The sequence below is a fragment of the Morus notabilis genome, unplaced genomic scaffold, assembly GCF_000414095.1.
Source record: "Morus notabilis unplaced genomic scaffold, ASM41409v2 Scaffold24, whole genome shotgun sequence".
Lineage (NCBI taxonomy): Eukaryota > Viridiplantae > Streptophyta > Magnoliopsida > Rosales > Moraceae > Morus > Morus notabilis.
Genome location: NW_010368056.1, coordinates 408917 through 427820, shown reverse-complemented (window position 1 = coordinate 427820; position 18904 = coordinate 408917). Strand labels below are relative to the sequence as shown.

Here is an 18904-nt window from a genome sequence, read left to right as displayed (position 1 = left end):
ATGAAACACTAGCCCCTAATTTATGAAAAACAAATATTTTAGCCCTAAATAAAAGGATTTTCTTCTTCTTCTTGTTTTTTTTTTTTTTAATCTAACTTCTAATATTGACTTCAACATTTTGAGGCGTTTATAGAGAATTAGTTAAATGTTTTCCTACTTTTAAGGGTGACTTGGCTTAAGGCCTTAGGCAGTTGCATCAATGGCCTTAGCACCGCAATCTTTTTTGACCTTCATACCTATTCTTCCTCATCAAAAGCCTAATCATGAAACAAAACAACGTAATTATCTAGCCAAAAAAAAAAAAAAATGAAAGGCCTTTTCAAGTCCAAGCCAAAAAGCCCCGTGGAGCTGGTATGCCAAGCGCGCGATCATCTTATTTTTTTTAATGGGAATGCATCAGAGAGTCCCCAGCTTAAACGTCAGGAGAAGGTATATATATATATATATATATATATGTGTGTGTGTGTGTGTGTGTATAATATGATAATTCATACCGCTAACTTTGCAGTATTTCTTTATTTATCATGCATGTTTCTATAAAGATTGATGCATATTTGTATAAAAGTTTGATGTTCTTACGAGCAATCACCTATACGCATCACTCTTTATCTGAACAATTCCAAATTTATTTGTGAATTCTAATACTCGCACATCGTTTGATAGATGAATCAAGAATCATGATTTTAGATCATGATTCGAAAACATTGTTTATTTACAGTGATTTTTAATTATAATTCTGAATCATGATTTAAAATCAGTATTTAGTTTTGATGATTCTAAATCATGATTCAGAATCTGGTGTGATATTTTAAACTAGTTCAAATCATGATTCTAAAACCACCTTCATCTTGATTCAAGGTGATTCAAACCATGATTCTGAATTATGGTTTTAGAATCATGATTTGAACCCAAAATCATGAATCATGGTTCTGATTCTAAAATCATTATTAGAATCACCCTGGTTTAAATCTCCATACCAAACAAACCCTGCAGATTTAGCTAAATCACCACCATAACATATGGCATTTTCTCATTTTTCAATTGGTAGTTTTTTTTTTTTTTTTGGCTAAGATTTTCAATTGATAGTTGATCTTTCATAATTCTAATGTGATCATTTTTTTTTTTTTAGATGCACAAATTGGGCAAAAGAATATTCGAAATAAGAACCGTTCTTTATGGAAATATTGGTGAAAAAGAGCCGAATAAAGACGCTTGCGCACAAGTGACTCGAGAGTTTTTCAAAGATGATATACTCCGCCTTCTTATTACTTGTTTTCCAAAGTTGGACTCCGGGGTAAGCGTATATCCATCATATATATATATATATATATATATATAGCACTGGCTCATTGATCAACAGTACTTAGAAAAGAATAATTGTGTTAATATATATTCTTGATTATTGTTAAAAGCCAATCAAGCCACAAATACTCCGCCTAATATTATTAATTAACTCGTGTTTAATTCGACTTAATTTATTTTATAAGTGATAAAACATAATCATCCAGATCCGTCAAGACGCCACCCATGTGGTCACTAATTTACAGAGGCAATGGGTGAATTCAAGGTTGATTGCTTCCGAGTACTTGGAAAAGAATTTAGATGTTATGGATATCCTCATACTCGGGTACGTTACTTTAAAAATGATACCAATAACATGTCTTATAGGGATTGTCTCCGGTAGGCCGTTACGATCAGTTTTCTGACTGTTAAATCTGATCAAAATTAAATGAGATTAAAAAAATATTTAGAACAGACATTTTTTGATGCAGATCTGACGGCTAAAAAAATTAAACTACCGGTAATTTTATTTTTCTAATCCTACGGGGGAAACTCCCATCTTATAATGAGTGTTAATTAATGAAATGTTTAATCTTTTTGTGATTAGTTATGAAGACAGTGATATTGCTTTAAGTTATGGTGCAATTGCAAGAGAGTGTATCCGTCATCAGACTGTTGCAAAGTAAGTACGTATTAATTGGCATGGCTACAGCCTACAAGTTACATTATGGTTTATATATTATAAGGACCATGTGGTAAGGTATTCAAAAACTATCCTCTTCAACTTTAACAAATTATTTTCGCATTTTTTGTTTTATAATAATTTTGATTAGATTTTGTCATTGGAAAAAACATGCATGCATTACCAGTTATATATTATATAATATGCTTTATCAACAAAAAAAAAAAAAAAATAGAAAGGAGATTTTTCATTTCTTCAAGCTAGCCTAGAGCATACTCATAAAACGTGCGATAATCTAATTGCTTATAAATTGAATACTGCATTTTCATTTATCTTTTGTTTTCTCTTTGAAGAGGTTTATAATTATGTTATTTAATTTATCTCCCACTGGATTCATTAACAGGTATGTTTTGGAGTCGAAACACATGAACAAATTTTTTGACTACATACAAGATCCAAATTTCGAAATAGCATCTGATGCTGCGACAACTTTTAGGGTGTATATATATATACTTGAGCTCATCTTTAATTTTTTTTTTTTTTTCCAAATATTGATCTACCATGTTTATGTATTCCTATCTTTTGCAATATAATCCTATCAACCATAAGAAAGAATTATCTCTTATGTCCGAAATTCTAGCTGAGTTGTAGCAGTCTGTTTTGGGCATTCAGGAGCTTTTGACCAGGCATAAGTCTACTGTGGCAGAATTTCTTTCTAAAAACTACCACTGGGTAAGTTCAGAATACCGTTTTTAAAAACGGTTTTTATGTATTTTAAGAAGTAAAGAATGAAAATAGAAACGAAAACGCAACGACGTTTATTTAGTAAATGTTTTAAAAACAAAAATAGTGAGAATGTTTTTGTGAAAGAATTAAAAAACAGTTGTAACTTGTTTTCACTTTTCTGTTTTCATTTTTTAGTATTTATCAATAATATTATAATATATTAATTAATAAACACGATTTCACTTTTTTATTATACTCAAAATAATCTCTTAAAAAATTAACCAAATGTAATTTCAGAATCGGTCTCAAAATGATTCTCAAAACACTCTCATTTTTACTTTTTATTGAAAGCAAAATCATTTTAAAACCAATTCTAAACGCACTCATTAATCGTAAGAACTCGTGTTGAATAATTTATCTATTGCTCTGTATGAAATATCTCATCCAGAGTAGTCTATTGCATGTCATGTATATATTTTGTAAATATGATTTTTTTTTATGGGAATATATCCTGTAACTTATGATTAAACAATTATTTACTACCTTTAACCCAAAAAAAAAAAAAGTTAACCCAAATTTCTCAAACTGTTTCGAAATTTGCTGTAGTTTTTCAAGGAGTACAATTCCAAATTGCTTAGTTCTCCATGCTACATTACCAAACGGCAATCTACCAAGGTACCATATTTACTTTCAAGATATTATTATTGTTGTTTTTATTATATCATTATTATCTATTTGTTTCAGCTGTTAGGAGACATATTACTAGATCGCTCAAATTCTGATGTGATGCTTCGGTACGTGAGCTCTTTGGATAACATGAAAGTCTTGATGAACCTTCTCAAGGTACATTTTCTATTTAGTTCGTTGATTTGAGTTTTTAATTCGAATTAAAATGTGACTTTATGTGAGAGCTTTTTACTGTAACAAAAAAATTAAATGTGATTGTTTCTGAGAGCTTTTTACTGTAATAAAATTCAAATTCTAAACTCTAATCGGTAAAATGAACGGCACTTTAATTATATCATCATTGATCAAATATATAATTATGCTTAGTTATTTTCATTGATTATTTTATAACTGAATCTTTGCAGGATTCAAACAAGACAATTCAATTAGAAGCTTTTCATGTCTTCAAGGTGTTGTATAGAGATTAATATATACAATCCTTTAATTTCAACTCTCTCAAAATATAATTGAATCACTAATTATTAAACATCTAATAGCTATTTGTCGGGAACCAAAATAAGCCTGCTGAGATAATTAATGTGCTTGTCACCAACAAGAGTAAGCTTCTTCGTTTCTTCGAAGACTTCAATTTTGATAAAGGTAAAATAACTTTACTAATTTCTCATCTTTAATTATGTTCTCAAAATAAATTTTACTCATCAAAATGACACTTTTTTTTTTTTTTTTTTGGTGGTTGCAGCAAATGAGCAGTTTGAGGCAGACAAAGCTGAGGTCATTAGAGAGATAGGTACTCTTGGACCAAATGATTGTTTACGCAAAGCAATAGACAATTGCGAGATTACATGCTGATTACATATTCTCTATTTCGGATTACCTAATTAATCGTATTCCCTATGTACCCTGCAATTGCTTTAGAATTTAGATTATTCTTTAATTACCCAATGCAAATGCTTAATAAAATGTATTTCTGTGTATTAACAACCCTTCTCGCTAATTGCAAGCAAGGTGTTGTAACACTTATTTCAGTAGATTTGAATATTAGAAAGACATTTTTACTTGTGAATGAAATGGTTAAAATACTGCACATGTCTGTGCGTGTTCTTTTTTTTTTTTTTATCTTTATCTTTATCTTTATCTTTTTCTTATTCTTAATGTGGGACAGGACACAAGATTGGTTTTATTAAAAAATAAAAACACCTTTTTATGTTTTATCATGTGTCACTTGATAATATCATCACAGATATACAATTTTTTTTTTATCATGACAGTGTTAGAAGGATTTTTTTCTTCTTTTTGTCTTTAAATTCTGTGTTCATATGTCAGATTACTAACAAAAAGCGAACCTAACTAATGGCTATCCTGGTTAATTTTTCACAAACTCTCATCCAATGCTTAATACGTGTGGGAGAAGAGGTGAAAGTTCAGGTCGTTCGACCCAACTTGACAGCCCCATTGAAAATTTCAAGCCGGGCCGGCCTTAGAAGGGAGAAGGTCGGCTGAGCCTGACCCAGCTCAAAATTTTATGAAGTATTTAAAAATTAAAATTAAAAAGAATATGTTTAGATTGGGTCAGCCCGACCTGAATAAGTATTCGGGCTTGAAACCTCAGTTCGACCCTGTTCAGGTTAGGCCAGGATCAACAATAACGGATCTCAAGCCGAATCAAACTTACAGTTCTCTGTAGAAGGGAGAAACATGTACATGAAGCTTAAAATGATTTCAGAAGATTGGAATTTCATAGAAACATCTTTCCTTTTAAAAGTATCATTTTTTTTTTATCTATTTCACTTTAGCACATTATTCCCTTGTTAGGTGATACAAACGCATTGAAATCAAGGCGCCAGTTGCTATCATCAATACGATAGTATAACATTATGTCTTTTCTTTTTCTTTTTTTCTGATGGGTTCAAGGTTTGATATTCTAAAGCCGTGACACTTTAAGGTCCCTTCTCAGTGAATAGATTACACAACACTATACTTATGGTGGTTTGAGTAAAATTGAACCCATCCTTTAAAGTGGAATTGATCAAGTCAATATTAGTGGGTACCTGGATTCCTGCTAGACAAAGGGGATGAGGAACCGGATAGCACTAATAGTCCATTTTTAGGTCACGTTCATTTTATCGATTTGAGTTTTGTTATAATAAAAGGCTCTCAGAAACAATCACATCTAACTTTTTATTACAGTAAAAAAACTCTCACATAAAATCACATCTAAACTCAAATTAAAAACTCGAATCAATGAACAAAACGGACTTTTAGTTTCAGGAAATATGAAAACACAAAAAAAAAAAAAAAAAAAAAAAAAAAAAAAAAAAAGCATTTTATATTTAAAAAAAAAAAAAAAAAAAAAAAAAAAAAAAAAAAAAAAAAAAAAAAAAAAAACAGAGAGAGAGAGAGAGAAAGCGAGTTGCTAACTAGCCATATGAATACTTTTGCCGACTTTGATACGATTAAGAATACCAAGGATACAGTTGATCCCCTCTGGACAAGGTTGTATGATTGAGTGACGCTTGCTGCAGGCAATTACAAAATGGAATTTATTCCATTTGGTAATGACTAATGGGATTCATTTTTTTTTTTTTTTTTTTCACTGTGAAATAACATGAAACTTTTTCCATTTTTTATTTTTTTAATTTTCAAGTCAAGCAAGTTTTGTGTGAATTCATCGTCGGTATACCAAACAATGTCTTGTACGAGACTTTCCTCCGGAATGAGTAGGTTGGAAATGAACAAGTTACACTAGTTGGAGAGAATAAAAGGTACCAGTGAAAAACTGCCATGCAAAAAGACCAAGTTTTCTCTAATTCCCTCTCATAAAAACTCCACACCAAATTCACAAAAGAAACAGTAAAACAAAGTCCCTCACTCAACAGATCATTATGCTCTTGGGAAAGTTGTTTGATATCCAAAATTCCATGGATATAGTTTCACGGCAATTCTTGATAGTTTGCTTTCTTGCGTCTCAAGCTCTTACTTCCTACGCTCAAACATGTTCGAAATATATCTTTTCAAGTGACCAAATGTTCAGCTCATGCAGAGATCTCCCAGTGCTACAAGCCCATCTCCACTGGAACTACATTCCATCCACCAATACCATCCACATTGCTTACAGAGCCGCTCAAACATCCGAAGGATGGATTGCGTGGGGTATAAATCCGACAGGTTCTGGCATGGTTGGAACACAGGCCATTGTCTCCTTCCGCCGTTCTAACGGCAGCATGACTGCTTATCCAACATCAATAATGAGTTACAACCCTTCACTGCAGCCGAGTTCTCTCAGCTTTCAAGTCTCAAACATCTCTGCAGAATATGCCAGCGGTGAGATGACTATCTTTGCTGTCGTGGGCCCTTTAGCTACCAAAACTTCTCTCAACCATGTGTGGCAAGCAGGGAATTCGGTTTCAGACAACATTCCTCAGGGTCACCAAACTTCAGGGCCAAATGTTCAATCCATGGAGACCATCCATTTCAAGTCGGGTTAGCAACAAAGATAGAGAAGTTCAGAACGATTCTAAAGTACTTAGCCCTCCTGCAATCTATTAGGAATTACGAACAAGTTTCGTAGCTCAGTCTATCGTTATATTGTTACTCGTGGTATGATAGTTATTATCAAGATGGATGTGTTCAAATACCGTAGTCATGCCATTTGAAATTGCCTTATGCCATATAGCATATTCTGTATCTAACAACTATCTACTTAAAACTTTTCATACATCAATGCTGAGCGAAAAAATGTGACAAACTAAAATCTAACCGAATTATCCAGTAAATAGATGTCAATAGACATATTAGTCAAGGACTCATTCCGATATTAGTCAGATAAAAAGGCACTAGTTTGATACATTAGAATATTAGTGATCCATTCTTATGGGGTATAAAAACAAGGAAATTGCAAGATAAAAAAAGGCATATCCAAACTAGCTAGAGTGATCCATTCTTATGGTTTTGAAATACTATTGCGGTCATTATGTTCCAAGGAAATAATTAATTTAGATAAAGGTTTTCAGCAAATTCTGCAGCCCTATGACCTCAAACCTTTGGGGAATATTGTAAAGCACGGAGTGGCTATGTGTGCGTGAGCACAGTATCTGTTCGACGTAACAGCTCACCACGTTTGGCCTCGGTTAATTGCAACTCCAAAGTCACCTGCCAAATATGAAAAGATAAATATGCTAAACAAACAAAACTCAGCAGACAATAATACTATATGGAAATAGCCAAAACAAAACAAAAGGCTACAAATTTGCCTTTATTCTTTAGATGCTTAACTAGAGCAAATTCGCCAAGGACAAATAAACTTCTCGTGTTCATATGCAAACTTTTACATCCAAAAATAGATGTAGATTTATGTCACATAAATCTGTCTTCTTTTATAAACGTCAATAGGTCTACATAAGCCCTCATTTCTTTATGTTGAATTCAATGGCGAGGTTACTCAAACAAAATAGAAGGAAGGGAACAATTGAATAAAGGTCAAGGAGTCCAGCAGTAGATAAAATGTAAAGGAAAATGCTCATTGCGGAAATAGACATTTTAAAAATGTAAATTTGGATGAACAAGCGTATCCTATATCAACCAATGAACCAGAATTAGGCAGCTCTTGAAGTCCTTACAGACAAACTCAACCATTCGTGCACATATTACTTTGGGTTATGGCACTCGAAAAAATAATAATAAAACAAAATGAGCTTACCTCTTTGAAGATTTCACTGTGAGAGATCTCTTCAAAGCCCTACACCAAGCATATGACAAATTTAAGCAATTTTACGAAAAAAGATCTAAAAAATGCAGTACTTTCTCTTTGTTCCAAAAAAAAAAAAAAAAAAGGTTTTGAGCCGGAGACTCAAAGAGAGAGAACATACCAATTTCCGGAACATATTGAGAGATGACGTATTAGATTCACCAATTTTGGCACGAAAGGCGTGGATCCCCACATTCTTAACTGCAAATGCCATCATCATTAAAACAGATTCCTTCCCAAGTCCCGTACCACGGCTATGCTAGCAAGAGCAAAATGATCATAGATAAGATTAAGTTGTACACCATGGGAGCACTCATGAGTTTACAGCAAAACAATCAATAAATATCTAGATTTCGCTTTAATTAAAAAAAAGGAAAAAAAAAAAAAAAAACACCAAGATTACTTCAATGGATATCGACATACTAAATCCTCATTTCAGAATACTGTAATTTTAGTACGACAAACACAATAATGGTTATGGGACTAATTTTAGAGATCACCAAAAAAATAAAACAAATGGCGATTTATGTGCAGCCGTTAAGAATAATAAAAGACACTACATCATATGTCCACCTGCATTTATCTAGAACCAATTGACCAATGATACTTTGTAGATCTCTCTCTAGCAACAGAAACAAAGATGTGTACTCCAGGGAAAAAGAAACAAAGACAAAAAGAAAAAAAGACGCGTACACTTTGATGGAGACATTGTATCATACGCGCAAACATAAATATACATAATAAAGGGCAAAAGTGGAAAAAGAAAGAATTGGCACCAAACAAGCTTTTCACGCATTTTTATTATCAGAAGAAAGCAAAGAGAATACCATTTCAATTCAGCAATCATTATTTCTATCTCTGCCATTTGAGGATCATCTGGGTCATTCATATAGATATTCACATCACCCACCATTGCTGGAGAAAAGGGAAGGGACCAGCATTACTACTCGCATATCATAACAGATGGTTTACGAGGGGGAGGGGGGAAAAAGGGAAAGGTGAACAAAGAATATAAGCAACTAAGGTACTTCAACTTTTAAAAATAATATATTTCTTTGTAAAGCTTTGTTTAGCTGACAGCCAACAGGTCTTCGACTTTAGGAAATAGCGATTCCCTCTCAAATCCTACATCAACCCCAACATTTGGAGCCTCTAAAATTCTAGTCTAAGAACAACAAAAAAAAAAGGAAATAATATCTCTGCCACACGTTTTAAATAAAAAACAGAACAAACATATATGTAGGTACCAGAAAATCAATTAATATGTGTTTTGGAGCAGTAATAGAATGAAGATGGATAATGGAATAATGTCATGGGGTACGACGCAGGTGCAATTAAGTATAACATTGCCCAATAAGCACTCATACCAATGCGGTTAAACTAATGAGTTAAGGTGCCTTACAATACACCAACAATCAAGAAAAGAAACTTGTGTTTTTATGGATCAATTGCTCTTTAGAATTATGCAAAGGGTAATGTATAACTCCCACGATGAAGATGGACTGCTGTTCTTTGTTATTTTGTCATTATCTGGGATTAACATTTATTTTAGCTCTATTTTACTTCAAAAAAAAAAAAAACCCTAGTGTATTGAGCTCTCTTCTTAAACCTTCCATCTTAACATTTATAAAATTTTCCCAAAAGTCTCTATATACTCTTAAACTCTTCTCTGTTTTTTCGTACTCTGCTTATAATGGTACTCTTCTAAATCCCTAGTCTTAAGCCTAGTTCAGTCTTTCTCCTGTCTGTCACATGTCCCTTGAGACTTGCACAATTCTCAACTGAAGGATCCTTTTGTAGGCACCAGGCTCAATGGTTGTGCTTCCAAACCATTTTAGTTTTTGTTGGCTGCCTCCTTTGTCATTTGCAGCTTGGCTTCATCCACAAGGTGAAGAGACAAAATATACTCATACCTTCTTTCAGGAAGCCTTAATAATTATGCACCCCACTTGAATGGTCCCCTTCCTCTTGCTTTGGAAAATTCCCACAAGTGGTGTCTATGGACTCCCAAAAAAAAAAAAAAATTCTTTTGTGATTAAGGTTATAACGTATATATATTGAAGTATAAAAATCTTTCTATTCTGGGTGTAGCTCTTGTATTGGATTGGACCTTGATTCAGCTTTGAACAATGGACTTTAGACATGTAGTATTCTAAAGAGCATTTGATGCAAGAAAACACTCTAAATTGCTCTTCTTTATAGAAGGTGTATTGTAAGGCATCTTATGTCGTTAATCTAACTGTACTAGTATGTGTGTAATATAATACTTAATCACACTAAGTCGAATCTCAGAACATTACTCCCACTAGTATATTTCATTATTGCCCCAAAACAATATGGACACATAACATGCTTGATTGTCAAAATGTTGAAAATAGGGGGAATGAAATTGTTCCTTGAAAAGAACAATCATTTTCCCATTTCCACAAACTCATCGTATGTAAACAACATTAAATTCCATTAAAGTGATCGTGCAAAAAAGGTTTCACCGATTCAAGGTAAAAATTCACCTCCATATCGTTAGCCAAAATTTTGAAAGAGAAATTAATGAATAAATTCCTTTTGAACAAAAGGAAATAAACAAATAAAACGAGGGGTAAACGAAATTTGCCAAACCTTCCACATGAGGGTCTCCATGAACAAACTCTCCCACAACCAAACGCTTATCCAACACAACAAAAGTCCTCTCTGCAAAACCCACCGCCAAAATTCTCCACAATTCAGAAAAACCAAGACAACCCAACACAATTTTCACCACAAACGATCAACCCACATAATTAAACCAACCAATCAACACAAACAACAAGAGAAATCCTTCGTTCACTGGTCAGATATCAAAATCGAAATAAACCCAGTTCAATTATTCAACAAAAAAGTGCATGAGAGAGAGAGAGAGAGAGAGAGTGTGTGTGTGATTAACTGAAAGGGTCTTGGGTCCAGGAAAGCTGCATCTGGTACTCCTCGTCGAGAGTGAGGGGCTCGGAGCCGGTGGCCTGGAGAAGAGCAGGGTCTCGCATCCATTCGTGGTATTTAGGCACGTGCTCTGCCATGTACGGAACCAGAATCACCTTCTCTCCCTCTAGACTCACCCCCACCATTTCTTTTCTGTATTTCCCTGTGATCTCAGACAGACTTTGGGCACCGTTTTTGGTTTCCACATGACTACACGAGTTCGAGCGACTGCTGCTTAAGAGTGGGATACCATCGTCGTTTGTTGTCGTTTTCTTTTCTTTTCTTTTTTTCTTTTTTTTTTTTAAATAATCCAAAGCGCCTTGGATTTTGTAAATACCACCTTTGCTCCTTTTGTTATGCAAATATTTAAAACATCCCTCGAGTTCACAAAACCTGACTCAATATACCCCTGAAACAATTGAAATTTTTAAATACAAGATTACCAATTTTCAACTTTTATTAAATATAATTTAATACATTATTAAACTAAAATATTAAATAAAAGTAATTTTAAATAATTAAAACTTTTCAAAATAATTTGATTGAAATATTTATTTGAACATTTTATAACTTTTTAGTTAAGCCATGGTTAAAATAACATTCAATTAGAATGGAAAAAGAAGTTTAATTGTTTTAGGGTTGTTTTGAGTCTGATTATATAAATACACGAAAAATTTTGAGTATTTACATAATAAGGATGTAAAGGTGATATTTAAGTAAAATATAGTGGGTCTTTTGAGTATTCTAATTTTTCTTTTTCTTTTCTTTTTCTTTTTAAGGAAGTTTATTGTTGTATTTTTACTGGATAATTTACTGCTTTTTATTTTATCTAATTTTTTAGTTATTAATACTTGAAATGGTATTTGACATGGCTTAGTAAGGGCAATATTGTTATTTTTAAAATTCAACACGCGAGAGATACTTTTAGACTTTTTTCAAAAATAACAAAGATACGTCAGATATTTACATAATAAAGGACCAAAACGTGTTATTTACTAAATAGATAGAGTATTCAGGATATTTTCCTATTAATTAATTTGAATTTCAAAAAAATTTAAAGTAAAGTTGACGAAATTTATGTAGGAGTGGGGTGGATTCAAGGAGAGATCTTAGCCTCCGGGAGCAGCTAGTAATGTATCAAAAATAAAAATAAAAAATAAAAAAAGGAGCAAGATGTGAAAAACAGAAAATTAAACGGAAGATTTGCAATCTTAGATTCTATATTCTTTAAAAAAAAAAAAAAAAAAAAACAAACAAACAAACAACAAAAGATTGTAGCAAATAGCCATTTTTAATGGTAGTGAATAAAATTTTTAAGGTCATGCAATTGACTTTTCTTAATCCTTAATGACATTTTTTTTCTTTTCTTTTCCTTTTCCTTCTAATAGAGGTAAGGTTTACTTGTTTTTCACATCTCTCTCTACCGATGGTTACAGTGACGGAGCCAGAATTTTAATTCAGGGGAGCTTAAACTAAAAGCGTAAAAAATACTAATGAAATCAATTCCTAATATTTTTAGATGAATAGTATATATATATATATATATATATAGACTATTGAACATACTTGAGTAATAAAGATTTTAGCAAGTAAATTAGATAAGAAAAACTATTTAAGAGGTACATAATACCTATGAGAAAGTAGTAACTGCAAGTGTCAAATGAGGAAAAAAAAGATCTTTAAGTATACATGGCACATTTGAATGAATACATATTATTTCAATAAGGGCAAAATAAAGAAAATATGCGAGTGAGAAAGTCGTAATTGAGAGGGTTGTTTGAAAAAAAAAATTCTTAATTAGGGACACATTTTGAGAAGAAATATTTTAATGTCATTTTTTATATAGTTTAGATTATATCCAAAAATATTTTAGAAGAGACCAATGTGAAAGAAAAATTGTTTTCATAAGAATAAATTAGAGAAAAAAATCAGTTAGGTACATTTAAAATATAAAATTTAATAGAAAAAGATCAAAAGAACAATAAGAAATAAAATAATTTGATATTGGATTTTGTGAGGATATATTTAAAATTTTTATTGATAAGGAGAGCATATATGAAAATTTTTATACTAAAAAATCAAATATCAAAAATCCAAGAGAGGCATATGCCCCGGGCCTCACCTCCCTCTCCGCCATGGTTATCAAGGTGAATATTGGTGATTATAAACAGGTATTTTAAGGATATATTTGATGCTTTAATTTTGTTGTGATGATGAGGCGTGACGCTTTTCGTAAACATTTTTTTTTCCTTGTGGCCTAAGGAATCCATGCTTTTGAAGTCCCGTCACTCACCAACCCAACATATTCACTTCCAACCCAAAAAAAATGAACAAGACTGAGCAAACATATTATCGTTCTTTTAATGTTATCGATCATGATCAAAACGTGACACATATTGAAGCATCATTTCATTAGGGATAAAAGAAGGGTAAAAAAAAAAAAAAAAAAAAGCGCTATACCCTACACCTTGAGCATTGGCAAATAAATCAAAACACGACGGGCATCTGATTATGAAGAAAAAGCGCTATACGGAGTCCGTTCGGTTCGTTAATTTGAATTTTTAATTTGAGTTGAGATATGATGTTATGTGAGAGCTTTTTACTGTAGTAAAAAAAAGTTAAATTTAACTGTTTTTAAGAACTTTTTACTGTAATAAAACTCGAATCAGTGAAAAGAACGGAGCTACGTGTATATATCCATCCTTCCACTGGGAATAATAAGATAATAAAGTAATAAACCATTTTACCAAATTGGAAAAAGGAAAAACACAGAGAAGAAAGAAAAGAAAAATTTTCCCACTTTAATTACCATCTCAGGTTTCATTTAGAGAAAAAAAAAAAAAAAAAAATGGCATCTCAGTTGTGGATTATTCCACTATTATGGATTCCGCTACTCCCTTTATCGGATCCAACAATCAAACCCTCCCTCCTCAACTTGTCCTCTTTAGCTTTCCTACAAAACACAATCCAAGAATTCACCTCCAACGACACACAACCCCCCACCAACGACGCCAAACACATGCAATACACCAACTTCGCGTACGACCTTCCCTCCCCCATAACCTCAAAACCCTGAAACACATTCACTACCCCCAAAACGACACACGAGTACCCCACAAAGTGGTGGTACGACTTCCAATACCTCCTGAACTTGTTCGTCGTTTTCGGCCTGAACAGCAAAGCCAGCGTCTGCAGCGCTGCCAGGCAGAACACCGCGAACCCGAGCTTCCGGTGGAGGCCGTACACGACTCCGGGGGAGAGTTTCCCGAGGCGGACGCCGATGGAGAAGCCGATTGTTCCGAGGACGAAGCCGGAGAGCTGAATCCCCATGTGGACGTAGAACCAAGTCGGGCCCAGGGACTGTATGTGACGTAAGTATCTCGCCGTGATGGCGCCGCCGGGGAGGAGGATTCCCCACGAGACGGCGTTGATGGCGCCGTGGAGTGTTCGGAGGAATGCGAGGTTGTTTTGGTGAGCGGCGGCGGAGGACGAGCCGGAGAGGAGGTCGACTGTGGTGAAGGAGGAGAGATCGGTGGCGGCAGTGGAGTGGATGGTGGGGGAGTAACCTTGGACGTAGAGTCCTCGGTTCCAGACAATGTAGATTTTGGTGGTGGTGTTGGTGGGGAGTTTGAGAGTGGCGTGGATTTGGACGGCGGCGCCGTCGTGTACGGTGGCGAGTTTGCCACTGTAGAGGGCGACAGCGGAGGAGACGAGGCGGAGGTCGAGAGGGCGGGAGAGGAGCGGGGTCTTCTGGAGCTTGACGGTGGGGTCGAGGATGTAGGGGAGGAGGACTATTTGGCTGGAGTTGGGGTCGGGGAAGGCGATTAGGGCGCGGGTGCCGGTCATCTCGGCGGAGATCGGGTTGATCCCCCAGCCGACCCAGCCGGAGGGGGAGATGAAGGAGCCAAAAAACGTGAGATCAAGAGTGGAGTTGTGGGAGTGAAAGGTCCATGCAATGGAGGCTTGTTGGGTTGGGAGGGTCATGCATTTTTGGAAGGTTTTGGTTGGGGTTTGGGTGGTGCAATGGGAAGAGAGTGTCAAATTGGGGAAGGAAAATAGGAGAAGGAAGAGGAAGAAGAAGAACATATTGGTGAGGGAGTGAGAAGTGATTTGAGAGAGTTTTTCAATGGAAATGGTTTCTATATTATATATTGGGATAACATTTGGAAATGGAGAGTTTTGAGATTTTAATGTGTGTTTGTTGGAAGACTCATGAAGTGGGCATTTTTGGCTGGGAATGAGCGTGTCATTATCATGATGGGGATTTGGAAGGAATTATGAAAGAATGTAGTGTGCACTTAGCTTTGAAGGGAGGCAATATTATTTGTTGGTTTGGTGGGGGTTAGAAAGTGGACGTATATAGGTAGCTCTTGTTAGTTAATATATTTTTGTTTTGTAATGTATTGATTATGCATCACGTATCATGAGAAGTGATGTTTAAGCATTGTTTTAATATCAGAAATTAGAATGATATCAAAACAAAAAATAAAAATAAAAATAAAAAAGCTAAAGAGCAGAATGTCAAGACTACATGGTACTTGATCCTGTTAGAGAAGTTAGTCATGTCTTAGACGGGAAATAGTAGAAAATAGGTCAATATGTAAACCTTAAGAAAGTATATATGCCAATTTTTAGTTATAGAAATTAATAAGTCATAACTTGTCAAGTTATGGTTCATAACCAGATAAGTTAAGGATAAATTTGTCAAGTTATGATTCATAGCCAGACAAATTATGGACAAAAACCGTGAATAACTTGTCAAGTTATGATTCATAACTAGACAAGTTATTCACGAAAACAGTAATTTGGCCTATTTATTAACTTATGTAAACTATTGGCCTATTAATTTTAATTCATCTCAAGTCTTGGCCTATTTCTCTCTTTCTCCCGTCTTAGACCATCTTCGACCCAAATATAAAATATTAACTTAATGTCATATTAAGAATTAAGAGATATGGAAATAGAATATTTAATACATTATTTTGATTAACACTCCAATTTATAATATCATTTTAAATACTATATTTAGTTTTTATCATCCTTATTAAGTTTTATAGGATGTAGAAGTAAATTTTAAAACAATTTGAAAACATGAATAATGTGATGATTAAAATCAAATGTCAAAAATATACTAAAAGCATCTTGATTTCCACAGGTGCCACCAAGCTCATAATTCCACTTGTATTTCTTGCGTTAAGCAGAATCTCGTTTTCCGCCGCTGCGAACATATTATAAATCTACGTAAAAATAAATAACAGTAAAAAATGAAAGTAAATTTTTAAGACATTAAATGATTTTTAGGATCACAATTATAAAATAAACAATAAACTTATATTTTGTTGTTTTTATTTTTTATATATTTAATCACTATTAAAAGCATTTCAGTAAAAAATTTTGTAATAAGAATCTGTAGTTTGTAGGCAATTTAAACAATAAATTTAGAACTATAACTTATTATTAATATATTTTGGCAAATTTTTTAATGGTGATCACAAAAATGCCTATGCAAAAACAACCCCTAATCTACTTCTTAAATTACATCGTTGGGCACAATTTAGAACCTGCTGGAAAAAAAAAATAGGGGTAGCAAACACCCTGATATGCGATTAAAAAAAAAAAATTGATATGCTATGAACTCTTTAACAATTTAAAAAGGGATATTTACCTTTTTATACCTTGTATTTTAGGTTTATTTAAAAACTATACCTTTAGTTTTGATCTCATCAAATATATACCTTCAAATTAGATTTAATACTAAAATTTATACATTTCCACAATCAATCCTTAATTTTAACCTTAAGAATACCTAAAATACCCTTAAATAAAAACATAGAAAAAGAAAAGAAAAACCTAAAAAAACTTTAAACTCACAATTTTGACCTCTAAAATATATAAAACACCATTCCACTGGGTCTTTTTTTGTGTTATTAATTTTTAATTATCATAATATTAGAAAGTTTTAGTGTTTTTTTTCTTTTTTTCTTAAGGATAGTTTAGTCATTTTAAAGGTCAAACCGAGATAAGCATAGATTTGTATATTAAATCTAATTTGAAGGTAAACATTTGATGAGATCAAAAACTAAAGATATAGGCCGTGTTTGAAATTGATCCCGTTTTTATTTTTCACATTTTTCGAGAAAGAAAAAATGAAAACATTTCCAAAACGGCGTTTGGCGCAATAAAGATAAAAAATATAAATGAAAATGATTTTTTGGTTTAGTGTAAAATGAGAGAGAATTGAAAAATGACTTTTAGTCATTTTTCATTTTTTGTTTTCATTTTCTCCTTTCTCGAACAGAGAGAGACAAAGAGATACATTAATGGGTTTTTTTACATTGAAAACAATCTCTTAATAAAACTATCAAACATATTTTTAAAAATGATTAATGTTTGAGATTGAAAACGTTTTCATTTTCATTTTCATACAAAAAATAAAATTATTTTAGAATGAGTTTCAAATACGCTCATAGATTTTAAATAAACTTAAAACACATAGTATAAAAATATAAATATCCCTTTAAAAAAGCCTACAAAAGCAATGCTAATATTTTTCCATCAGTTGGACCTTAAGCTCATTGCATTCTTTTCCGGTTGGCATAATTTATCTTCAATTTGACATTTCGTTTTTGTCCCTCAAATCTTACAATTCAAACCGTAAAATTAAACAAACATTACCTTTTACTTAAAATTAAACACACATTTATCTTTTTGAGTGTTTTAAGTTGTAGCTTTTACTTTTACTTTTAGATCTGTTGTCTAAATTTTGATTCGAGTTTTTAGATGTTTCTTTGATTTTTTTTTTACATTTTTAATTTTTTTAGACTAAAAAAGGTATAAAAGACATTTGACATCTAAAATAATAATTTTAAAAATATCAAGGTATCATTTTTAATATTGCAAAAAATATACGGTACTAAAGTGATTTTTGCCAGGTTAAAAAAAAAATACCGAGAATTACACATGGAAAAAGAGAACTAATGTTAAGAATAACATGAATATTGCAAAACGGGCCTCTAGAATTTTCATTCTTGTTCTCATGCAGTAACCTGGTCGGAGACTGCTGGGTATTCTGATGGTATACTGGCCACATCTTCTTACTCCGATGTCCAATTTACGCAAATGAGAAGGCGTTGAAAAGCTTATGAAAAGATCTACAACTTTGTATAGACTATGGAATAATTTCAGAATTTTAGAGGTCCAAAATAGGGCTGAAAATTAACGTCATGGAAATGGTTCTTTTGTCTAAAAAGAAAAATCAAGAAAAAACTTAGAATTTTCCTAAGACACTTAATTCCATGCATTATAACATGAAGTGCATCATATCATGAACATATATTCATTTATCAAATCATTAAAAAAAATTTAACATATATATATAATTTCTATAACATGGCATGAACTTGTTCTTAGCGCCTCGAGTCCTCGTCGCGTTCACCTGTAAAATATAACTCAATGTAATGTTAGAATTAACTATATATAACACCATAACATTATTGAAGTTAACTCCTAACATCTACTTCTAATAATTTTATCGGTTTAGAAAAATGGGTGTTACAACCAAAAAAAAAATCAGAGAAAGCCTCCAACCCCAGCCGCAAACCTCACCTCTTGATTCTTTTTGGATTCTTCAATCATTAGAGGCAAAATAAAGATTGTCGAGGTATGATTCTTTCTTGTTGTTTAGTTTGTATGTCTATGAGAGTTTGGATGATTTTACTTTGGGTTTGATTATAATGGTTTGAGAGAATGATGGAGGATATTTATTGGTTGATGATTGAGGGAGGATATATGTATTTAGGTGATGTTTAATGACCATGGCAGCAGGTGTTTAT

The 18904-nt window shown here is 33.0% G+C and overlaps 4 protein-coding genes across 4 annotated transcripts in view; 2 read left to right on the top strand and 2 right to left on the bottom strand.

The window, feature by feature from the left end:
• Positions 1–306: 306 nt before the first annotated feature.
• LOC21402950 (putative MO25-like protein At5g47540) lies at positions 307–4225 on the top strand. The gene is made up of 11 exons (XM_010114503.1): positions 307–429; positions 1130–1294; positions 1509–1627; positions 1889–1963; positions 2367–2460; positions 2636–2695; positions 3296–3364; positions 3434–3532; positions 3781–3825; positions 3913–4015; positions 4116–4225. The coding sequence occupies exons 1-11, from the start codon at positions 307–309 to the stop codon at positions 4223–4225; spliced, it is 1062 nt and encodes a 353-aa protein (XP_010112805.1).
• Positions 4226–6193: 1968 nt separating this feature from the next.
• LOC21402949 (cytochrome b561 and DOMON domain-containing protein At5g47530) lies at positions 6194–7080 on the top strand. The gene has a single exon (XM_010114502.2). The coding sequence runs from the start codon at positions 6259–6261 to the stop codon at positions 6859–6861; it is 603 nt and encodes a 200-aa protein (XP_010112804.1). The 5' UTR covers positions 6194–6258; the 3' UTR covers positions 6862–7080.
• An 87-nt stretch (positions 7081–7167) lies between these two features.
• Positions 7168–11265, bottom strand: LOC21402948 (N-acetyltransferase 9-like protein). The gene is made up of 6 exons (XM_010114501.2): positions 11041–11265; positions 10737–10808; positions 8948–9035; positions 8242–8374; positions 8073–8111; positions 7168–7525 (listed from the first exon to the last, which is right to left on the bottom strand). Exons 1-6 carry the CDS (start codon positions 11216–11218, stop codon positions 7445–7447), a joined length of 591 nt encoding a protein of 196 aa, XP_010112803.1. The 5' UTR covers positions 11219–11265; the 3' UTR covers positions 7168–7444.
• Positions 11266–13926: 2661 nt separating this feature from the next.
• Positions 13927–18904, bottom strand: part of LOC21402947 (cytochrome b561 and DOMON domain-containing protein At2g04850) — a 6691-nt gene continuing 1713 nt past the window's right edge. The window contains exon 2 of the mRNA XM_010114500.2: positions 13927–15211. Coding sequence (XP_010112802.2) covers positions 13929–15211 — 1283 coding nt within the window. The 3' untranslated portion in view covers positions 13927–13928. The remainder of the gene's footprint in view (positions 15212–18904) is intronic.